The sequence below is a fragment of the Bufo gargarizans genome, chromosome 5, assembly GCF_014858855.1.
Source record: "Bufo gargarizans isolate SCDJY-AF-19 chromosome 5, ASM1485885v1, whole genome shotgun sequence".
Lineage (NCBI taxonomy): Eukaryota > Metazoa > Chordata > Amphibia > Anura > Bufonidae > Bufo > Bufo gargarizans.
In genome coordinates, this window is record NC_058084.1 from 14242130 (window position 1) to 14264942 (window position 22813).

Consider the following 22813-nt stretch of genomic DNA (forward strand, 5'->3'; position numbering starts at 1 on the left):
TAAAAATCATGGCTGCTATCTTTCAAAAACAGCGCCACACATGTCTATAGATTCGTTTCAATGCGATACGATAAACGACCCACAGAGAGGTCTGCATAAACCAATCCACTTATATTGCATAGAGCGTAGGCTAAACTCCACTCACATCCAAAGCTGCAGTCATAATTCTGGCTTTCCAGTTTTCCTCTCTCTACTCACTCAATGTACTTATTGTGCTGCTTTACAGGAGGTAAAACAGTAGTTTTAGCCACCAGAATTCTGGATGCAGCTCTGGATGTGACTAGAGTAAGGTACAATATAAGGCTACATGCACACGACTGTATGTGTTTTGCGATCCGCAAAAAAAAAAAAAAACAACAGATGACGTCCGTATTGCATTCGTTTTTTTTTTTTGCGGATCCATTGTATAGGCCTATCCTTAGGAATCCATTGAATAGGACATGCTCTATTTTTTTTGCGGAATGGAACCACGGAGAACGGACGTGGAAAAAACAAACGGTTGACTATCCGCATTTTTTAACAGCTCCATAGAAATGAATGGGTCCGCATGCTAACCGCAAATAAACGCAATGTACGTGGAAACAAAATACGTTCTCGTGCATGTAGCCTAAAGAACAGGTTACATACAGAATTAACCCATAGTGTGCTCTTCCAAAAGTGGCGCTATGTTCTGAATGAACAGGAGGACATCAGAGATGAGGGTTTTACCTTTGGTGAAGTCTTTAGGGTCCAGAGATAAGCTGTAGCCGGGCAATGTCTCCAGGAGGAGCTTGTAGCATGCCTTCCACCCGGGCTCTGGGATTGTGGGGGCTACGCACTGCATGGCAGCCACCCGTTTGAAGAAAGCAGATTTTCGGTGGAAGCCAATGAGTTCATAAAGCTCAGAGAGGATGCTGTATCGCTGGATCTTCTCCTCCTCTGAAAGCTACAACAAGAAGAAAAGTTGTAGGCAAAGCTATGGACAGTGTCTCCAGCTTGGCTGCTCTGTCAATGAGAGTCTGAGGTAGTCTGAAAACCCTTAGGGAATGATCATTGCCAACATTAGCAGATTTAAAGGCAATGGACACCTTCACAGCAAAGTTTTGTGATTGCATTTTTTTCATTTTGGGCTAAAAAGAATTTTTTTAAATTGGTCTTTATTTGAAAAAAAAATCTGCAGTTTTTGTGATACATAAGACTAGTAATCAGTCTGTTTAAAGACTATCCTTCCTGTGCTCCGTCAGCTGACAGCTCATGTGAAGCCTTATTTCTGGGCTCCTGATCAAATAAACACTTATTATAACTAAACTGATAAGAATATGGCTTAAATGGGTGTTAATGAGGCCAGTAGATCAGTGATAAAGCTTCACAAGAGCCGTGAGATGATTGCACTCAGGAGCAACAGTCTGCAAATAGACTGATTTAATCCCATGTATCACAAAAACTGCTGAAAACTGAAGACCAACTGAAAAAAAATATATATGATTTTTAGCCCAAAATGAGAATAATGCCCTTAGGGTGTCCACAGCCGATAAGCCCCACCCCTGTATCGCCTGGACTACTCCCAAAATGTGGGTGGTATTTGTATAAAACTCTTCTATTTCTGCGCTCCCAGTCATGAGGTTGCCCCACCAAAATGTGGGTTGTTGGAGAGTTTGCTATGGGCAGAGCTCCCCCTAGTGTATCTTGTGCACAATTGACTTTTTCATACCAACCACAAGGGGGGAGATTTACTAGACTAAATGCGCCAGAATTCCGGCTCAATTTGTGGCAAAGAACTAGTGTGGCGGATTTATTGTGTGTTTTAGACACATTTTTCATGTTCTAGAAAAGGGTTGTGGCTTAAAGGGTCACTGACTTTTCGTAAGACTTTTAATATGAGATATCATAGAGACATACGGTACTAAACGTTGTGATGGGTGGGTGTCTGTGCTGAGACCCCCACGATCCCTAGAACGAGGAGAGAGAAGAGCTAGCATATCACGCATCTCTCTCTCTCTCTCCGCTGCAGGAGGCGGTCTCATTTGAAGCCTATGGCCCCGTCTCGGTTCCGTCCTCTGCAGATAGGAGACAGAGTGCGATATGAACGCCCTTCTCTTCTCGTTCTAGCAATCGGTAGGGATCTCAGCACTCAGTCCCCACCGATCAACACTTTTTGCATGTCTCTACACAATTTTTTTTTTACCAAAACTTAGTGACCCTTTAAAATATGTCATCGTGAGGCAAAACTGCGCAAAAATTGACATGCAAAGAATTTGGGATGCAGCAGATCGAGCAGGTCTACTGTCGGAGGAGACAGAACAGTCTGCAGAGACGGGGAGACTGAAAGGCCACTCATTTTCAGCTAAAAAACATTTTTTTTCAATTGGTCTTTATTCAAAATTTTCAGCAGCTTTTGTCAAAGGGTTAACTTTGCATATATCAAGGGGAGAAAAACAGAACTTTATCGCACATCCAACTCCTGCATATAAAGGGTTAACTTTGCCTAGCTGTGAGCATCTTACTTTCACTTTCCTGGCTATGTATACCCCTTATCTCTGATCTCCTGACAGCTCGTAAACACTTACGGTATCTATGCCATATTCTTACCAGTAACTTAAGAATTGAGCTATAATGAGTGTTTATGAGCTGTCAGGGGATCAGAGATAAGGGGTAGTGTTGAGCGAACTTGTATTTTAAGTTCGACGTCTAAAGTTCGGGTTATCTAAGTATCCCGTTATGGATTCCGCTACCACGGACCATAACGGAATTTAGAATCCATAACGGGATACTTCGATAACCCGAACTTAAAACACAAGTTTGCTCAACACTAATAAGGAGCCATTAGCTGAGCTGCCTGACGGGAAACAGTATAAGCACAGAGCCTGGTACTTGAGAATCTTAAGGCTGTACAGAGAAAGGGGCTAAAAAAATTTAATAAAGACCTGTAAAAAAAAAAAAAATGAAGGTGTTCATAGCGTCCAGAGTGTCCACCAACATCTGCCTTGGAAAAGAAGGATTTGGTATATTAGATTTTGACCTGCCCGATACCTTGTTTTCGAGGAGTCTGGGTTATCATCCTCTCCATATTAAAAATACATGCATGTTGTATAGGGGGTGGGGAGGAATAGCTGCCTACATTGAGTGTACATAAGTTTGCCCTTGTTTTCTATAGGAATATTCTTACCATACACTATTATGTCTCCTGATTTAGGTAACTTTTGCAAAATTTTAATTAAAAACAATTTTAATTTTAAGTAAACTATAACTCACTAAACTAGAGCTATATAAATATACAAGAGTCACTGTGTAATGATATACAATTATAAAGCTCTATCGCCATCTAGTGGCCAAATGTGATCACAGCAGCTGGAAAGAAGTGGCCACTGCACTACAAGGGATTGTCCGGCTGCAGCAGGGAAAATGCAAGAAAATAATACATTTATAACAGTTTAGTACACATTGTGTTTCAATTTTTCTCCATCTATAAGATCTCTGCTGGCCATCAGTGAACAATAATGTCCTTATTTACATCTTGAGGTTTAAAACCCTGTTCAGACCTAAACACAACCTCACAGATTTTTCTTTTTTATGAATCCTTTGCAACCATTTTTTTTATTTTAAAGAGGACCCGTCACCGCTCCTGACACATCTATTTTAATAGCTTCAAACATTCCCCATGTAATAATTCTGGAGCATCTATTCTTACGGCTCCATGTTGTGTAATTCCTTCATTATTCCTGCTAGAAGTTATGAATGAATTGCTAGCAGTCTGCAGTAAGGGTACAAAGGGGAGGTAACCAGTTGGGGGGTGTACCTGCACAGTCTGACAATGGGAGAACTGATTGGCTAGAGTGAGATGGTGCAGGGACACACACACCCCCCCCCTCCCCCAACTGGTTACCGCCCCTCTGTACCCTTACTGCAGACTGCTACCAATTCATTAAAAACTTCTAGCAGGAATAATAAAGGAATAGCACAACATAGAGTCATAAGAATAGATGCTCTGGAATTGTTATTACACAGGGAAAGCGTTAAACTATTAAAACAGGCATGTCAGGATATGTGACCGGTCCTCTTTAAAAGGCAACTTTACAAATAGTCTTGATCTTATTAGTTTGTGCAGACAGCTCCTATGCGGATCCGTGTGTCTCCATGGTTACAGACCACAAACAAAGTCTGTGTAGTCTGACCACGCGGTCACTACCTCCTCTTCTTGATAACCTTCAGACAGTAGAAGAGGGAGGAGGTGAGGGAGAGGAGCACACGACTGCCAGATCAGACTACACAGGATCTGTTGGTAGTCAGTAGCCTTGAAGACGCATAGCTCTGCACAGGCGCTGTATACACAAAACGGTACAAGATCTCTCATCTAGACTGTGCCAATTCACTTTCAAATCATTTTTATTATAGAGCCATTAAAAATTATCATAAAGTCAACCTAGCCTTTAAATCTGCTTCAATTTAAAGTGCTGCAAATCTCCTGTAAAGCGCGGACGCAGCCTTGGAGGAATTCTCGAAACATCAGCTCACCTGGCGCAGATTGATGTAGACCACATTCTGCAGAAACTCTGAGGCCTCCATGCTCTTCTTCTGTATGGCCAGGACCCGGACGGCCTTCACACAGGCTTCCAGCTCGATCACTCCGGCCGGCTTGGACTGAAGAAGACACACGTGATGATAAAGAGGCGCCAGCCTAAATCACAGACACTCCACCCCCAAATCCGGACAGGGTGACTTTCTGTTTTCACATTTTCGATTTTCATTCCCTGCCCTCCCAGAGCCATAGTTTTTTTATTTTTCTATTCACATAGCCGTATAAGGGCTTGGTTTTTGCGGGACGAGTTGTATTGGCACCATTTAATAGTGCGGACGATGTAGTAGGAAGCTGGAAAAAATTCCAAAAACGCAATTCTGCCACAGTTTTACAGGTTTTGTTTTTAAAAAGTTCCCTAATAGGTAAAACTGACCTGTGCTCTTCATTCTCTGAGTCAGTACGATTACAAGGATACCACATTTATATCATTTTTCTTTTTATCGCCATTTTCTGACCCCCATAACATTTTTTATATTTATGGTGTTATGTGAGGGCTAATTTTTTGCGGGGCGATCTGTTCCTTTTATTCAATTTTTTTTGTGGAGGTGAAGTGACAAAAAATTGAATTTGCCATTCTTTAATTTTTTTCCTTTTGTTGTATGGGATAAATATTTTTTATATTTTAATTGTTCAGGCAGTTTCAGACGTGGCGATGCCTATGATGTTTTTTTTTATTATTTATATTTTGGGGAAAAGGGGGTGATTTGTACTTTTAGATTTTTTTATATATTTTAAAAAACCAACTTTTATTTTTGTTTAGGTGACTACAACAAGCAATCATTAGATTGCCCTTTGCATTCTGTAATACATTTTTATCCATTACAGTATATACCGGTAGCAATCAGTATATTCCAATGCAGTGCTGCCACCTGCAGGCCTGTATTGGAATATACCAGTGATAGGTATATTCTCTCCTTCTGTACCAGTTTGTAACTCGTCTTGTTCATGCTTATTGTTGTTATTGTTATGTATGTGCACCGCTTATCATGTGTACAGCGCCATGGAATGAATGGCGCTTTAATAATAAAAAATAATAAATAGGTATAGGAGGCTCAAACAGGCTCCAGCCTATCACCGCAATGTAAAAGCTTCCCCGATCTCAGTCAGGGGAAGCCTTATCGGGGCAGGAGCTAGTGGCTCCCACATTTTCATTGCTCAGATGCCGTGGTCACTTTTGTCAATGGCATCTGAAGAATTAAATGTATGAGACTGGCGTGATCGCTGAATGCAGACTGCGAGTGCAGTGGGCGCCATATTTAAATACAAAACTTCGCCTATGGATGTACAGCTGTGTTCTTAAGGGGTTAAGATCTCGCACTCACATGTACCAATAATGATGGCCTTCTATGGAGACATTAAAGTCGGGCAATCAAGTTTAGCAGTTTTCAGATACAATTTTGTGCATGAATTCCCCAATTTTCAAGATCTCTGCTTGCAGTCACTGAATAGGAGCTTTCAATCTTTACATTGAAAGAATAGAAATAGAACGCACCTTTTCATAGTAAGAAATGGCCTCCTTGTACTTCTCGATGATATCGTCAGGGCTCAGGCAGTTCTTCGCACGTCCAATCTCTGTGCTGGCGTCCATGTTTATCCCGTTGGCGGAAAGAGCGCCTGGAAATATGGACATCATTAAAGGACAACTGCAGTCCTGTGTCATCTCAGACTATGTGCAGTTCTATAGTTCTCGGTTTTAAAAGCATTATCCAGGATTTTACTATTGAGGACCTAGGGTAGGCCACCAATTTCAGATTGGAGTGTGTGTGGGCGGGGGTGGGGTCGACACCCCAAACCCCGCCAATCGGCTATTTCAGAGTAGTTCCAGCGCCAAAACTACAACAGCTCCGTCCATTGTGTAGTGGTTGGAGCTGGTTACTGCAGCGTTGCTCCCATTGAGAATACTGCAGTAACCAGCTACACAATGGATGCACCTGTGTAGTTCTGGAGCAGGAGCGTCCCTGAAATAGCTGATCGGACCGGTTGTGGGGTGTCAGACGACCGCCAGTCTGAAATTGATTTCCCATCCTGAGAATAGGCCATCAAGAGTAAAATCATGAACAATGCCTTTCAAACAATCTGATATTTAAAGCCTATCCTGAAACAACCCCTTTAAGTGGTTGCGTACGTCAGACAGTCCCTTTCCATAAGTCACACCGGGGTATCCAGACGTATTAGAGGGAGGACCCTCGATTGGGACCCTCTTCTATAGACTATGGCTGAGAGCTGCTGCATCTGCCTACTGATGTTGAGGGCTCCATTCCGGGTTTTTTTGCGGACCGTATGCGGAACCATTCATTTCAATGGGTCCGCGAAAAAAAAACTGAAGTTACTCCGTGTGAATTCCGTTTCCATATGTTCTATTTTTTTGCGGAACAGAAATACGAACATGTCCTATTATTGTCCGCATTACCGCCAAGGATAGGACTGTTCTATTAGGGGCCGGCTGTTCCGTTCCGCAAAATACTGAATGCACACGGACACCATCCGTATTGTTTGCGGACCGCAAAATACATATGGTCGTGTGCATGAGCCCTAATGGGAATTTACCTGTCGGTTCTCCTCGGGTGCAGAGGGCCCCAGCAGTGGGTATGCAAGAGCACTTGTTACACAGCACCTCCCGCACTTGGGGGGCCCTGCGTCCTATCCGGATTCCCTTTATGGGTCTCCTCCTCAACCCAAATTACCTAGCTGCTCCCATGCCAATTATCTGTGACAAGAAATGTACTGGGTGTCACGGCATGAGCCTAGCCAAAAACTTCTCTCTGCTATGCCAGGCCAGGCCGAAAAAGCTACACAGCCAAGAGGAAGAGGGGGCGGGGCATGACACACAGGATTCAGCCTGCCCGATAAAAGAGGCTAATGTCATACTGGCCAATGAATTCACTGCATTTAACAGGTGGTGTGGGAACACATTCTGGGGCAAATGTATGTCTCTGTAATAATCCTTAAAGGGGCTGTCCATTTTTGGCAACCTCTATTAGATACCCCTATAGTGACCAGCTCTTTAGACACTGTATTATTGGAGCAAAATACAAAGAGCGCCCCCGATTCCAGCACAATGCTAATACTTATTTTATTACTTTATTTCTACGATTTATGCTGCTTTTATGGCGCCAACATATTCCTCGGCGCCGTACTGACTGTTGCCATTTTAGCCAACTAAATGTATGATGTAAAGATATTCAGAAATCCTGTAGTCAGGACCTGGAATGAGCTTGTCACCTCCCTTCCCCCGCTCTTCTGGGCATACGCAGGTTACTCAGCAGGGGGCGACAGTGAGCACGGGATTTGTGCACTTACCTGGGTCTATAAGAACCTCCTGAGCACCTAGGAACATGAAGAGAAAGAAAGATTTAGTGTCAGAGACGTCACAAATGATCCGATCATGGCTCCCAGAATGCAGATCTGCAGGCCCGTCCCTTGATCCAACACTGGTGATCAAAGTAGGACGGCTGGGGCCTCCAGAGATCCACAAATTTCCTGCATACATGGAGCAGTGGCGTGCATGCATGACTTCACTTCTATGGGACTGACCAATATATCCCAGCACGGTACTCAGCAGTCCCATGCAACTCACTGGAGCTTCTTGTGAGCTATGGGGGTCCCAGCAGTCAGACCCCCAGTGATCACACACTGATGACCTAGCCAAGGGTAAATGCACACGTTCAGGACAATCCGCAATCTGCAGGTGTGCGCAGGGATATCCATGCGGTCAATCTGCATCAGATGGTGCGGATTTACATGCAGATTTGATGTGGATTTTCTGCCTGAGGATTTTACTCTCCCCATTGAAGTGAATGGAGAAAATCCGGTCAGCAAAAAAAATTAAAAAAATGGACACGCTGCAGATTTTAAGACTAAATGCACACGATCAGGATCCGCACCGTAGGTCATGTACATTGTATTCTATTAGAATTTGAAATTCTCATGCAAATGATGCAGATTTTTTTCCATGCAGATTTTGACCTCTGGATTTTCTCAATTCACGTCAATGGGGACAGTAAAATCCGCAGAAATTGAAGTGGATTGACCGCACAGATTTCCCTGCGCCCACCTGCAGATTTCAGTGGGGTTTGTCCGCACATAAATCCTGAACGTGTGCATTTACCCTAAAATACGCACCGTAGGTCAAAATCTGCGCTGAAAAAAATCTGCGCTCATAGAATACAATGTACATGACCTATGGTGTGGTTTTTTCCGAGCGGAAAATCCGTACGCAATCCTGATAGCCTAAAGGGTTTGCGTTACAATTTAGCACAATTTTCAGTCTAAGAGAAGACTCCTTTTTTAAATTCGGAGGCAGTAAGCCTGTCCATAGCCTGTCCTGCTCTCAGCTGAGGCTTTGTTACAATTGTATCCAGTCTAAACAATGCTCTGTGAGCTAAACAGACTGATACAATGTAACAAATTAGCAGAGAGAACTATGCACCGGCTGCTGCTGTATTTCGGTCCATTCACACGTCCATAGTGCTATTTTTTACCGGAGCTGCGGACAGGAAGATCGGGGCCGCGCTCCGGAAATGTGGATGCTGAGAGCACATAGTGTGCTCTCCGCATCCATTCAGTCCCCATAGAGAATGAATGGGTCCGCACCCGTTCCACACAATTGCGGAACGTGCAGACAACACTTGCGGATGTGTGAATGGAGCCTTTACCTCACAGAGCATTGTCTAGACTGGATACAATTGTAACAAACCTTCAGCTGAGAGCAGGACTATCTATGTACAATTGTAGGAGGACAGGAGGAAGTGGCAGATACCTCTGGTGCTCCTTCTCTCCTGGGAAAACAAAAGGATCGGGGAATTTTCAATTCGCCGGAGACGATATCAGGAGCCCTGGGAGCTCCCCACACACATTAGACTGTCGACTAGCCCTGCCGAAAATGGCGGCTCCAGCCCCCAATAGGACTAATGCGTATTAATGTGTAGAAATAATGCTGCTCCCCACACAAAATCCCCGCTCCACCCCATCATACCTGGTCTGTGCCTCTTCCCAGCATCAGCAGAGGGGGCCACATTCTGCGTCCGGCGGGCCCCCGTCTTCCCGCCTGTTCCTGCCGGGTAATGATGTATCACAGACGCTGAGCAGAGTCCTTCCAGAGCAGCTGCAGCAGAAGACATACCGATTACAACGTGCCCGAGGACTAGAAGAACATGGCTGCTTCCTTACTAAAAACGGCATTACACGTGTCCTACGGTTGTGTGCGGTACTGCGGCTCAGCTCGACTTATTTCAATGCAGCTGCAATACCAGAAACAACCCACAGACAGGGGTGGCGCTGCTCCTGGAAGCAGACAGCCATGATTTTACATTAAATTACTTTATTTCCTGGCTTAAAGATGACATTTCCAGTTATTGGAAACTTGGGATATCTCACACGTGTCTGAATCTGCAGGAACGTTTCAAAGAGCACGATCAACACTATTATAGGAAGTATACTGTCTGGTCAGGTTTATCCTGCTGATTAAAATGATACCCGTCTCGTGAAAAACGGTTGCAGCGTTCCTGAGTAAATAGGATTTTTTGTGCTTACCTGTAAAAGGAGATTTTTGTGAAACTCACCTGTAAAATCTTTTTCTCGTCTTTTCCATTGGGGGACACAGACCATGGGTATAGCTTAGAGGTATTAGTAGGAGGGACACTATGCAAATGAAAGAGCTCCTCCTCCTCGGGCTATACCCCCAGACTCCACCAGGAGGAACTCAGGCGTTGCACAAGCAGTAGGAGAAGGAGCAAGAAAAAATCATGGAAACCATCGGACCAAGCCATAAGGTCCAACCAGAAACAGAAAAACTGAACTAAAGACCCCTCCTGCAACAGGAATAATGGGTGGGAGCTGTGTCCCCCAATGGAAAAGACGAGAAAAAGATTTTACAGGTGAGTTTCACAAAAATCTCCTTTTCTCGTGCTTTTTTCCATTGGGGGACACAGACCATGGGACGTCCAAAAGCAGTCCATGGGGTGGGAAAAAATATCAGCACCGCCAGGAGGAACGCCCCAACGGTCAAACAGGAACCACAGCCTGCAAAACCCTGCGGCCAAAGCCGCATCAGCCGAAGCCAGTGAATGCAACTGACAAAAATTTGCAAAGGTATGCAAGGACGACCAGGTGGCCGCCGTACACAGCTGAGACGCAGAGGCACGACTGCGTCTTGCCCAGGAAGCCCCCTCCGCCCCAATGGAGTGAGCGGCAATTCTAGCCGGGGGAACTCCACCACAAGCGTGACAAGCCGCGGAAATAGCCAAGCAGATCCAGAGCGCCAAGAACGGCGGACGGAAGCAGTAGCCGCGAGACACACCTTCAGGACCCGTACAACATCCAGGGAATGCAGAGTGCGTTCCTTGGGGTTAGCCGGAGAAGGACAAAAGGAAGGCAGGACAAGATCCTCATCAAGGCGGAAGGGAGAGACCACCCTGGGCAAAAAGAAGGGGACTGGACGGAGCACAACTTAATCCTGGAGGAAAACCATTAAGGCTCCTGACAGGAAAGAGCGGCCAGCTTCGACACCAGTCTGACCTAAAAGCTCGTGATGGGACGTGAACTCACAGCCACTGCATAATAGCCCAGAACTTTAATCACTACGCTATGTAGCTGTATCAGAAGCTATGGTCACAAGGAAGTCCAGATGAGAACAGTCAGAGAGACCCTCCTCAAAGGCTCGAAGGGAGCCGACTGCAGAGCGCGCAGAACCAAATTGAGATCCCAAGGAGACAAAGGGGGAACATACGGGGAACCGAATGCGCCACCCCCGAAGAAAGGTCACCACCGGACCCTTAAGAGCAAGGGACCTCTGACGGCCCGCGCCGAAACCTGACCTTACAGGGAACTAAGCGACAGTCCCTGCACAAGCCCAGACTGAAGAAAAGACAGTACCATCAAGATGGAAAACCGAAGGGGGGGGAACCCCGAACCCTCAAAAAAGGATAGGAAGGCCATCCAGGTACGATAGTAAATCCGGGAGGAAGAAGACTTCCCCGGACTGATCATGGTCCTAACCACTGAATCCGAGAACCCCATCTTTATCAGGATGGCGGTTTCAACAGTCACGCCGGTAAACGAAGAGACCGCAAATTCCGGCGGAAGAACGGGCCCTGAGACAGTAAGTCCTGTCCGTCGGGAAGAGGCCATGGGGCGTCCGCCAGCAACCGAGCCACGTCCGAAAAACCACGCGCGGCGAGGCCACTCTGGGGTGATGAGAACGGTCGGAGTCCCTTCCGCCTCGAACTGGCGTAGACCCTTTGGCAGGAGAGGAAAACAGAGGAGGCTGAAGTCCTGCCACGGAGACACCTGCGCATCCATCCGTACGCCTCCGGATCACGGGCGCGAGCCAGGACCACTGGGATCTTGTTGTTGAACCCGGACGCCATTAAGTCCACATCCGGACGGTCCCATCTGTGGCAGATTTCTTCGAACCCTTCTGGATGCAGAGACCACTCGCTTGGATCCACCGTGTTGTGGCTTAGAAAGTCCGCTGTCCAGTTGTCCATTCCTGGAATGCAAACTGCTGACAACACCGGAACGTGAGTCTCCGCCCACGTCAGAATTCACTTCACCTCCTGCATCACCATCCGGCTGCGGGTCCCGTCCTGATGGTCGATATAGGCCACGGCCGCGGCATTGCCCGTTTGAACCCGCACTGGGAGGCCCGCAAGGAGAGAGGTCCAATAGGAGAGAGAGAGCGGAAAAAATCGCCCTCAATTCCAGAAAGTTGATTGGAAGGCGAGACTCTGCCGCCGGCCAAATTCCTTGAACCGTGCGAGACTGGAAAACGCCCCCCCAACCCAGGATGCTGGCATCGGTGGCGGCGATCGTCCAGGAGAATGCGAGAAAGGAACTCCCCGACCTCAGGTTCTTTGGGAACAGCCACCAAGGAAGAACTGCCCGAACCCGCTGAAAGGTAAAGGATCTCCTGTTGCGCCAGGCGAGTGTGAAACTGGGCATATGGAAAGGCCTCGAAAGAGGCTACCATAAGACCCAGGACCTGCAAGTATTCCCGAATGGAGAGGCACGGGGAGCGCAGCAGATGCGACACTGCCCCCTGGACCTGGGAGGACTTGAAGGCTGGTAGAATACTTTGGCAGCCGAGGTGTCCAAAATCACCCTCCGGAAGGAGAGCCTCTGGGACGGGAAGAGGCAGGAGTTTGGGAAAGTTACCAGGCAGCCGAACCGTTCCAGGGTCTGAACAGTGATCCGGACGCTGTCCGTGGTCTGCGGTAGAGAGGGGGGCCTCTATCCGGATATCGTCCCGACAGGGCAGCAAAGGAATGCCCCTGGTACGAAGAAGCGCCATGAGCGGTCCAGGACCGTGGCAAGGACCCGCGGGGTGGTCGCCAACCCGAAGGAAGGGCGACAAACTGACAGTGTCGACCCATAATGGCGAAGCGCAGGAATCGATGGTGGGATTCCGCAATCGGGACATGTGATAGGCCTAGGAGCAGCAGGGCGGGCTGACTGGGCCCTCTAGTGCCGGGAAGGCTGGTGCAAAGGAAGGCCTCTTTGCGGGCGACCTGAGACCCCCGGCGGAGGAAGCAGGCGACGGCCTACCAGATGAGAAACGGCAAAAGGCATGCAGAGACGAACTCGTCCAGCTGATCCCCACAAGGCCTGGAAACCCCAAAGGGGAGATTAGCAAGGGAACGCTTGGTGGAGGCGTCAGCGTCCCACACCTTCAATCAGATCTCTTCGCGCTGAGTGACAGAGATGGCCAACCTGCGGGCAAAGAGGGAAACAATGTCCCTAGAAGCTTCGCAAAGAATGTTAGAAGCCTGAGACATCTGGAGAACCAACTCCAGTGTGTTAGTAGCCGCATCTCGTACCGCAAGTTCCTGGTGGTGGTGTTGTAACCACACCGAGAGAGCACTGGCTACCCCTGCTGAGTGAAAGGTAGGTCACAGGGACGCGCTGCCAGCGAAAAAAGGACCTGGAAGAGAGTCTATGCGTCTGTCTACAGCATCCTGGAAAGAGGAACTGACTAAGACAGGAAGGGCCACATAATTGGCTAATCCGGCCACCGGAGGATCCACCTTAGGGGGAGGAGACACCTCTCCTCGCCGTCAGCAGGGAAAGGAAAGTATATTCATGCGCTGGGTGGTCGAGAACCTTATTAAGACCACCCCAGGCCCTGGACATGACCGCGGAAAAATCCCTCATGGACCGGGAACATGGTAGTCTCCGACTGCCTGGACGGAAAAAGGGGGAACTCCTGACCAGTGGAAGGAGGAGAATCCCCTTGGAGAATAAAGGTGTCTCGGACAGTCACCACTAAGTCAGCCACCCTGGTGGAGAGCTTAGGCGAGGGGTCCCGCTCCATGACCTAATCAGAGCCGGAAATTCTCCTTCAGACTTGCGCTCCCTAAGGGAGGGGAGAGTCGCCCGAACGCGCCTCTAGACGAGGGGGGGGGGGGGGGGGGGAGAGCCAGAGCCATCCGAGGAGGGATGCTGCTGCTCACGCTCCCTGTTAGTATTCGGGCGTCTTCTGTGGAAAACCACTTAGAGAGGTGGTTGGCGTCACAGGATTTGAAAATGCCCTATAGTCCAAAAAGGACGTGGCTCGTCCGAGCCGGATAATTCTCCTTCGGAGTACTCTCCCTAGGGAGGGGGAAGAGCAGTCCGCAAGCGCCACCGGCGAGGTGAGGGGGGTGGAGAGACCGAGACATCCGAGGTGGGATGCTGCCGCTCACGCTGCCTCTTCGTAGTCAGTCACCCACTGTGGGGACCACTGAGAGAGATGGAGTCGTTAGCGCCACAGGATTAAAGGACATGGTTGCCTTGGTGACTAAGACCAATTTAGCGGCCGCGCTGGACATGGCAGATGCCCAAGCGGGGACCGCAGGCCCCCAGGGACGTGGAGGAGGGGTGGAGGAGGGGGGTAAGGCAGGGATGCAGGCAATACTTATCTGCTCCTGCAGAACTTCTCCCTCGACTCCAGGACCAGCAGGGATGCACCTCATCAGGCTTCTGACTCCTTGTCCAGGAGTGCAGTGTTCTGGTGGAGGGTGGCAGCAGGAGACCCAGTAGCTGGTGGGATACCGGAGCTGCAGGTCGAGCCCGGATCCACTTGTCTTCTTTGGGGGGCAATGGAGGCAGCCAGGCAGCGTCCAAGGACGGCAGCGGGCATTCCACGGGGGACCAGGAAGGCGCCATGCCGACCTGTGTCCCCATCTAGAATAATATAAACAATTTTTGAAGGCTGAAAGGGGCTTTGAACTCAGAAAGCCTGGACATGGGGCAACAGCAGCAGTACCACTGAGCTACCAGCTTGCCTGGCACAAAACGGAGTAGAGTGATGAGGAGCTGCACGGCCATGAGCAAACAGAGTCTCCGGTGTAAGGAGAGTCAGAGCGGCATGCCGAGGCTCCGCCTCCCCTAACGCGTCATTATGGCGCGAAAAAAGCGCGCGAAAATAAGCGCGCGCACGAAAAATAAGCGCGCGCGCGAAAATATGCGCGCGCGCGAAAATATGCGCGCGCGAAAATATGCGCGAGCGCGAAAATATGCGCGAAAATAAGCGCACCACGTGGAGGAGCGGCCTGCCGGCGGGCGCTGAGGGAGCGCAGCAGCCAAGGCCCGACGAGAGAAGCGCTGAAGCCCACAGTTTAAGGGGAAGAGATGCCAGTACTCCAGTGCCAAAATGAAGAAAGTGCCCCATCAGGATCCTTCTTCAAGCTCACCCAGGCAGCCACAGACAAATAGACACAGAGGGAGGGGGAGGGATTGTGCCACACTTATCTGCTCAGCATGCTCCCTCGATGTCCAGACCAGCAGGGATGCGCCTCTTCAGACTTCTGACTCCAATCCAGGAGAACAGTGCTCTGGAGGAGGGTAGGCAGCAGGCGTCCCAGCAGCTGGTGGGATGCCGGAGCTAACAGGTCGAGCCCGGATCCACTTATCTTCTTGGGGGGAAATGGAGGCAGCCAGGCAACGTCCCAAAGACGGCGGCGGGCACTCCACGGGGGACCAGGAAGGCGCCATGCCGACCTGTGTCCCCATCTAGAATAAAAATAACAAAAAGGAGTAGAATCAGAGAGTGTCAACCTCCTTCACCAGACACTAAGCAAAGACTGAGTTCCTCCTGGTGGAGTCTGGGGGTATAGCCCGAGGAGGAGGAGCTCTTTCATTTGCATAGTGTCCCTCCTACTAATACCTCTAAGCTATACCCATGGTCTGTGTCCCCCAATGGAAAAAAGCACGAGAAAATGAGTTCACTGGGGGACACAGAAGACCACGGGTATAGCTGCTGCCACTAGGAGGCGACACTAAGCAAAAAGTGTTAGCTCCTCCCCTTAGTTATACCCCTCCTGCAGACCCTGAGCTGATCAGTTTGTATGAATGCAGTAGGCGCAGCAAGGAGAGGCCAACAGAAAACAATAAAAAGTAAGAAAGGCGAAGATGGGTCAGAATCCAGAACCGGAGGTACCCATCAAGGAGCGCCAGCAATGTACTTACGGGGAGGGAGCCGTGTCCCCTAGTGAACTCAGCGAGAAAAGGATTTTACAGGTAAGCACAAAAAAAAAATCCTATTTTCTCGCTCGTATCATTGGGGGACACAGAAGACTATGGGACGTTAAAGAGCAGTATCATGGGGAGGGAACAAGACCAGAACGAATCCAAGGCCGGTCAGAATGCTCCGCACACAAATGTGTGGGGAAGGACACACCCGGAACCCTGAAAAGGGCCAGGAAGACCCATTCCCAAAAAGGCCAGCCAGAGAGCGGCTGAACAGCAGAGGCTCCGGCTGGGCAGGAGAAGAACAGTCCAGGGAATATAAGTCAGGGCTTAGGAAACTGCAGAAGATACATGACCTAGCCTGGATCCAGAAGACTTCTGAGGAAGTGATATCCATGGGTCAGAACCCCAGGAAAAAACCACGCTAGAGCCATCAACAGACACAACATGGTGAGAGAAGAAAAAAGGGAACCACTCAGAGGAAAACGGATTGGAAGAAGACGAAGTAAAAATGGATATCAAGGGACAGAGAAATGCAGATGTGACAAAGTAGGGGTGCCAGAAGTCAAGGCCCCAAAACCATAACAGGCTGCCAGAAGAAAAAACTACTCAAGCGGGAACATGAGGAACAAGGCAGGGCTAGAGAACCTGGATGACAGGCATGAAAATGGCCCACAAGAAAAAGTTCTTGAGGGAGTGAAGAAAGTCAATAGGAACAAGGCAGTGAAGCCGACCAAAACCACAAAAAAGGAGGGGAGTAACCTGGCAGGAAAAAAAGTGTCCTCCGGAAGCAAAAACATCCGCTTCAGCCCCAGGGCCAAGGGGTTCGCTGCATAAGAGTGTTCCCCAAGGGGAACACCAATGTGATAAGTAGAGGAGGACCTTAAATTCCAGAACAAGAGCGGAGAGAAGCCGTCAGATACGGCATGGAAAGCTGCCTGAGCTGGTAGACCTTACCGGAAGCTGAAGAAAAAAACCACCTAGGCCAAAGGGACGAAAACATGAAGGTTGTGTAAACTCATCAGACACTGTCGACCGCCACTGCGGAACAACCCACCTAAAGAAGAAAAGAATGGGGTTATCTGAGGAATGCACAAAACGGTCCGGAAGGAACCAGAGATGGATAAATACTGCGACAGGAAGGGAGTGTGGACCCCGAACACCACAAGTCCCAGAATAAAACTGGTAACAGAACCAATCCCACCCGCTCAGGCACTCTACAGCAGAAAGGGGTCATACGAGAACTCAATGGCTATGGAAACTGGCCGAGCAGGGAGAAACAGCATCTGGAGAGAGTGCAACTACTCGCCCTGCGGCAGGGGAGAAGAGGCTGATGAGGCTCAGTAAGGAACCAGCATTTAGGGGTGAGAACAAGGACAGTACGACCGCTCTACCCGGGGAGGGGAGCCATGCAAACTGATTAAGTGCTTTCCCAAAACCACAAGGAGGCAACGCTGATGCTGTCACCGATTGTCACGGCCATGCCCATGACCGTGACTCCTTGACCGCATGCGGTTGCCTGCGGTTTTCTATGGGTATTCAACCATGGGTGAGGGCCGCTGGTATGTGGCCTCACTTGTGGTTGCCGCAGGCAACTAAGCGTGGTATTTTGCAGCAGAGCAGCCTGAGCGTCGCTAGGCAGCTTGCTGCCCTGGCATGCGGTCTCACCTGACTCCCTTTTTGTTAGGTGTGTGTGTTGTGTGCACGGTGTATTATGTTTTGTGTGCACTTCCCCTTATATGTGTGTTTTCCCTTCTGTGTGCTGGAAGGGTTAACTTCCTTCCCAGTGTGTGTGATGTCACTGGGTGTGGTTGACCGGTGGGTGTGGCTTTTTGGCCTATATAGCCTGAGTCTCTTGCAGGCTTCAGTAGGTTGCTTCAGCCCTGCTAGCTGGAGCAGCCTCCTGTGTATTTGATCTGCCTGTGAGAGCCACCACTGTGGTCATATGTTTAAGTTCTGTTTGTCTTTGTCTGTGTGATGTTCGGTCTATGTTTTCTGGTATATTTCTGTGCTGCCATGTATCTGGGTTCCGGTGTGTGGATGAGTTTGTTATTTGTGGACAGTTTTCCTGCACACGGATCCAGTCAGCAGGGCTGTGGCAGGTGGCTGGAACTAGTGCAGCGCCTGCCATATACATTGGTTTGCATTCGTGTTCCCCTTTTTCCCTACTGCTTGGCCATTGGGACTCCTGCTCCTCCCTGTCTTGGAGGAGTGGGTTGTCCTACTCTGTTTCCTAGGTCAGGGCCGACTTGAGGGCTTGTAGGGACTATTAGGTTCCAGCGTATGAGCCCTCCTACCATCAAGGTCGGCTCATACTGACAGGAGACAGGGTCAGCGTTAGGGACGCAATAGGAGGTGACCTGCTCCCTAATGCTGTGGTCCTGGCCAAGCAGCAACCGGACATCCTCTAACAACACACGGCTGAGGGTTTCCCCCATCCTCAGCCGTGACACCGATGCACCACATGTGAAGGGAAGAAGGCGCGAAGCCGGCAGGTTATACCATGCACAGAAAACCGTACTAATACCCACGAGAAGTGAGCAAACCGACCAGCTGCAGCATGTCATGGTGTGGGCAGATGACCGCACCACAGGGCCAGCGCCTCAGGTACACCATACATATAAGGCCTGGAGGACCTATCGCACCCGGTGATGGCAGAACATGAGCACAGTGCCACCTGTGAGAAGGAAATGTAGGCACAATCACAGCTACAACTAGCGAGAAGGTTCCACCCCTAGAAGGAGGAATAGTGCGAGTCCCACAGTAGTGGCCACGGAACAGGAGTAGCCACAAAATCTATGGCCGGCGCCAGGATGCCTCATAGGGGGAGGCCATAGCACACTATGGTCTCTAGGGCCAGAGGAGAGGCTCCCCCTGAGAATGAGGCCAAACAGCAGTAGTCACCAAGAAAATGGTACCAGCGCAATCTTCCACTTGAGAAGGAAGGAAAGTGGCAAGCAGAGCAGACGTAATACCAACTACTGGCAGAGAATGGACGCCGAGCGTGTGGAGTCAACCGCCTGTCAGCTACAGTTCTACCTGGAAGACAGAGGCTGCCACGTAGGCGCCTGACACCAATCCAGGCCGCAATGCACGAACACCCACCGTGGGGCAGCCGCAGAGGATCGCGGAACCATTAACTTTAATGGGTCCGCAATCCGGGCGTTCCGCAAAAAGATAGGACATGTTCTATCTTTTTGCTTGCGGAACCGAAGTACGGGACGAAACCCCACGGAAACACTCCGTAGTGCTCCCGTAGGGTTCTGTTCCGTGCTTCTTTTCCTCATCTCCGGATTTGTGCCCGTGTATTGCAGATCCGCGAATGCGGTCCACATTACGGCCATGGAGCGCACACGTTCGTGTGAAAGAGACCTAAGAAAGACGGAAAATGCAATAGGATGGACAGCTTCCAGAGGTAGGGAAGCACTCCGCTGATGAAAAGAGGGAAACCCGACAAGATGTACTGGGTCCACTGGTAGTGTAAGCACTACTGGTTGTGCAACTACTCTGCCAATGGAAGGAGGGTAAAGCTACAGGATCTACAGGATGCGAGGGGGAAATCAAAAAGGACAGATGATAACCAGTATTAGTGCAATTACTCCGCCTATGGAAGGAGGGTAATGCCACAGGCTGTACCGTATCCAGTGATACCTTTACTCTGCCAATGAAAGGAGGGCAATGCCACAGGCTGTACCGTATCCAGTGATACCATTACTCTGCCTATGGAAGGAGGGCAATGCCACAGGCTGTACAGGGTCCAGTGGTACCATTACTCTGCCTATGGAAGGAGGGCAATGCCACAGGCTGTACAGGGTCCAGTGGTACCATTACTCTGCCTATGGAAGGAGGGCAATGCCACAGGCTGTACAGGGTCCAGTGATACCATTACTCTGCCTATGGAAGGAGGGCAATGCCACAGGCTGTACAGGGTCCAGTGATACCATTACTCTGCCTATGAAAGGAGGGCAATGCCACAGGCTGTACCGTATCCAGTGATCACATTACTCTGCCTATGAAAGGAGGGCAATGCCACAGGCTGTACAGGGTCCAGTGGTGAGCGCACATATTCCGCTTATGGAAGGAGGGGAATGTGACAGGACCTACAGAATCCAGTAGCAGTGAAACGACTTCGCTATGGAACTACAGGGAATGCGGTATTGAGCGGTAATGCAAGACTGCCGCTTATGGAAGGAAAGTAGCGCTACCGGACGTATGTATCCAGCTGTAGTGGTAAGAACTCTGATTAGGGAATGGCGGTGGGAACTAGGTCCAGAACAGGACCAGATAGTGTTATGGACTATAGATACAAAATGGATACTTGCTTGTTGAGCTAAGATGGCGGCCAGGCATTCAGCCTACACCTATAAACTAGAATCTTACTTTGTGTTTTTATCATGTGTTTCTTTGTGGTTTCCGTTCAGCTCAAGCAAGCAGTTACAAAGAAAGAAGTAGTAACGGTTTCACCCAGGAACAAGGGGGGGGAGTGAGGAGGAATTTCCTCTGGCCGTCAAGGTTACAGAAAAGTAGAGAGTTCATAGCCAATAGAAAATATATACTTTATCTTTCACCCCCCCCCCCTCACTCCCTCCTCTCATGAAACCCATGTTGTTTTCAGAAATAAACCAGAGATCCTTTTTAACCCCATGCAGAGGGTTGTCTGTCTGATCTCTCCGTGCACGTATCTTAATTAATTTGGAGCAGTACATCAAATCGAACTGGCAGCTTGGCCAGAACCAGAACAATTTTGGCGCCCATCGTGGGGCTCGAGGATTGCACCCTCTGTTCCCGTACCCCCAGAGACCAGACGAGGAGAGGCGCACTAACGGACACCGGGATCGCAACCCGTGATATGAGGTAGGAAAATTGAGTCATCTTGCCTATAAAGTGTCCCCTGGTGTAGCCTCTTGGTGTTCGTCTGAGGGAGGGGTGCGGAAGCAGTCTGGGACGTCCTCGAGGGCATGAAAGTAAGAACCCCATATGTTTTTTTAAAGTCTTGATGTACTGTGTTGTGCCTATAAGTTGTGAAGACCCTGTTGACAAGTATCACTGACGGAGACACGGAGTTCTCCTGTGTTCCTGTATCGGAGTTCAGCCCGGTGTCTGACTCGAATCTCCATAAAGGGGACGATCACAGATGGGTGAAGAGCGGTTCGCGGTAGCCCAGAGTGTGCTGACCGGGACTCAAAGGTCTTCACGTCCAGTGATTACTCTATACAGGAGGTCTTTAGGCGGCTTCAGTAGGTACGAGAAATAATGGGAAATGAGGAAAGTGTCCCGAAGGGTTACTGTTCACCTGAACAGTACGTGGCGGACAGGAGAGGCAAACGTTTCATAAAAGGATTAAGTAAGTTGGAGAAGAGTTAAAGGTGTCTGTAAAGGAGGCATCCTATGTAGTGCTACCTGGCAAGTGTTGTTAAACGAGAAGAGGGGGAAGTTAGAAGATGATTAATTGACAGACATGGTCCGTGTGTGGTTGGACTGTAGTAAAGAATTTGAACAGACCGGGGGGGAACTAAATTTTGATGAGAAAAGACAGAGATATTTCTGTAAGCCTGGTGTTGCATTGATACATGACTAGCCACCACCCTATAATGGCGCCGGGAAGAAAGCAGGTGGGTGGACCTGCAAAACATGTGGTCAACAGAATCCCTCCTCCCGTGATACGTGCCTTCCCTGTGGGGTTCCCCACCCACAAAACCACACCTTGGTAACTACTCCCCGGCACGTCCCATCACTTCCCGTGTTAGCTACAGCGCCATCTTGTCCCCAGGCAACGCCCATGAACGGACCTTTAATATCATTCGGTCCGGACCCCCCCGTCACTCCTATGTCACCCTTGCCCCTTCCTACTACCTTGTACCCCATGGTTAACCCGGACGGTACATTCATGCTACCCCATTCACCTGCCACCCTTACTCCTATAATGGTAGGGGGGCAACCTGATGAAGCAGAACAGGGGGATGCAGATGGTGCTGCAGAATCCACAATGGGCATACAAAATGCACCGGGTAATATGCAGACTCCTCCGCGGGGTACCCCAACAGACTACGGTGATCCGCCAACTTTACCCCTGGCACCACAGTGGACTGTACCCATGACCGTGCGCCCATCACGACGTTCACAAGATCAAATACTGCAGGGTCAGATTACAGAGTTACAAAAGAACTTGCAAAAAATTGAGCAGGGAAACCTTGAGACACTGAAAGAAGCCCTAGCACTTAACCGGCCACAGGGACCACCAAAATATGTGTCTTTCACCCCACAACAGTTATTCACCATAGTGAATTTACTGCCTGACCCTGAGACCCATCCCATGCCCTTTTTCAGGAAACTGTCCCAAGTGCATCAAACCTATGGGTGCACATGGTCGGACCTGCAAAGTATAGTGGAAAACAAGACAGGTGAATACTCCTCACTGATAATGGATCAAATCCACATCCCTGAATATAAAGGTGCTAACTTTGACCCCCGGGATCATGAGTCTGGAGAATTCTTTATAGAACAACTACAGAAATGGACAAAAGCTAAATTAGCAGATCATTCCACATTGCAGGACAGCTGCGGGGGATCAGTTGACCCCCACCTTTTTTCTTTTCACAGAAATGTTAGTTTCTGCTGTGTTAGTTTAAGCTCCTCTTTCTGATAAGAAACTGTCTCGCTTCTTGGTCTTTGTGGTTTTCACTCAAATTATGTGACACCCACGGCTGCCGGATGTCTGACAATAAAATTCTGCACTGATTCATATGAGCAAGGGGATTCGCTGCAAACCATTTTGCACCTCATCCCCAATACTCTCTGGGCCAGAGGACCCCA

General features: G+C 49.2%; 1 protein-coding gene across 1 annotated transcript in view; it reads right to left on the reverse strand.

Moving 5' to 3' along the window:
* The window catches only part of LOC122939273 (trafficking protein particle complex subunit 9-like), an 80201-nt gene that overhangs the window by 37145 nt on the left and 20243 nt on the right, over nt 1-22813 (reverse strand). The window contains 5 exon segments of the mRNA XM_044295344.1: nt 709-925; nt 4492-4617; nt 6048-6169; nt 7856-7882; nt 9531-9659. Coding sequence (XP_044151279.1) covers nt 709-925; nt 4492-4617; nt 6048-6169; nt 7856-7882; nt 9531-9659 — 621 coding nt within the window.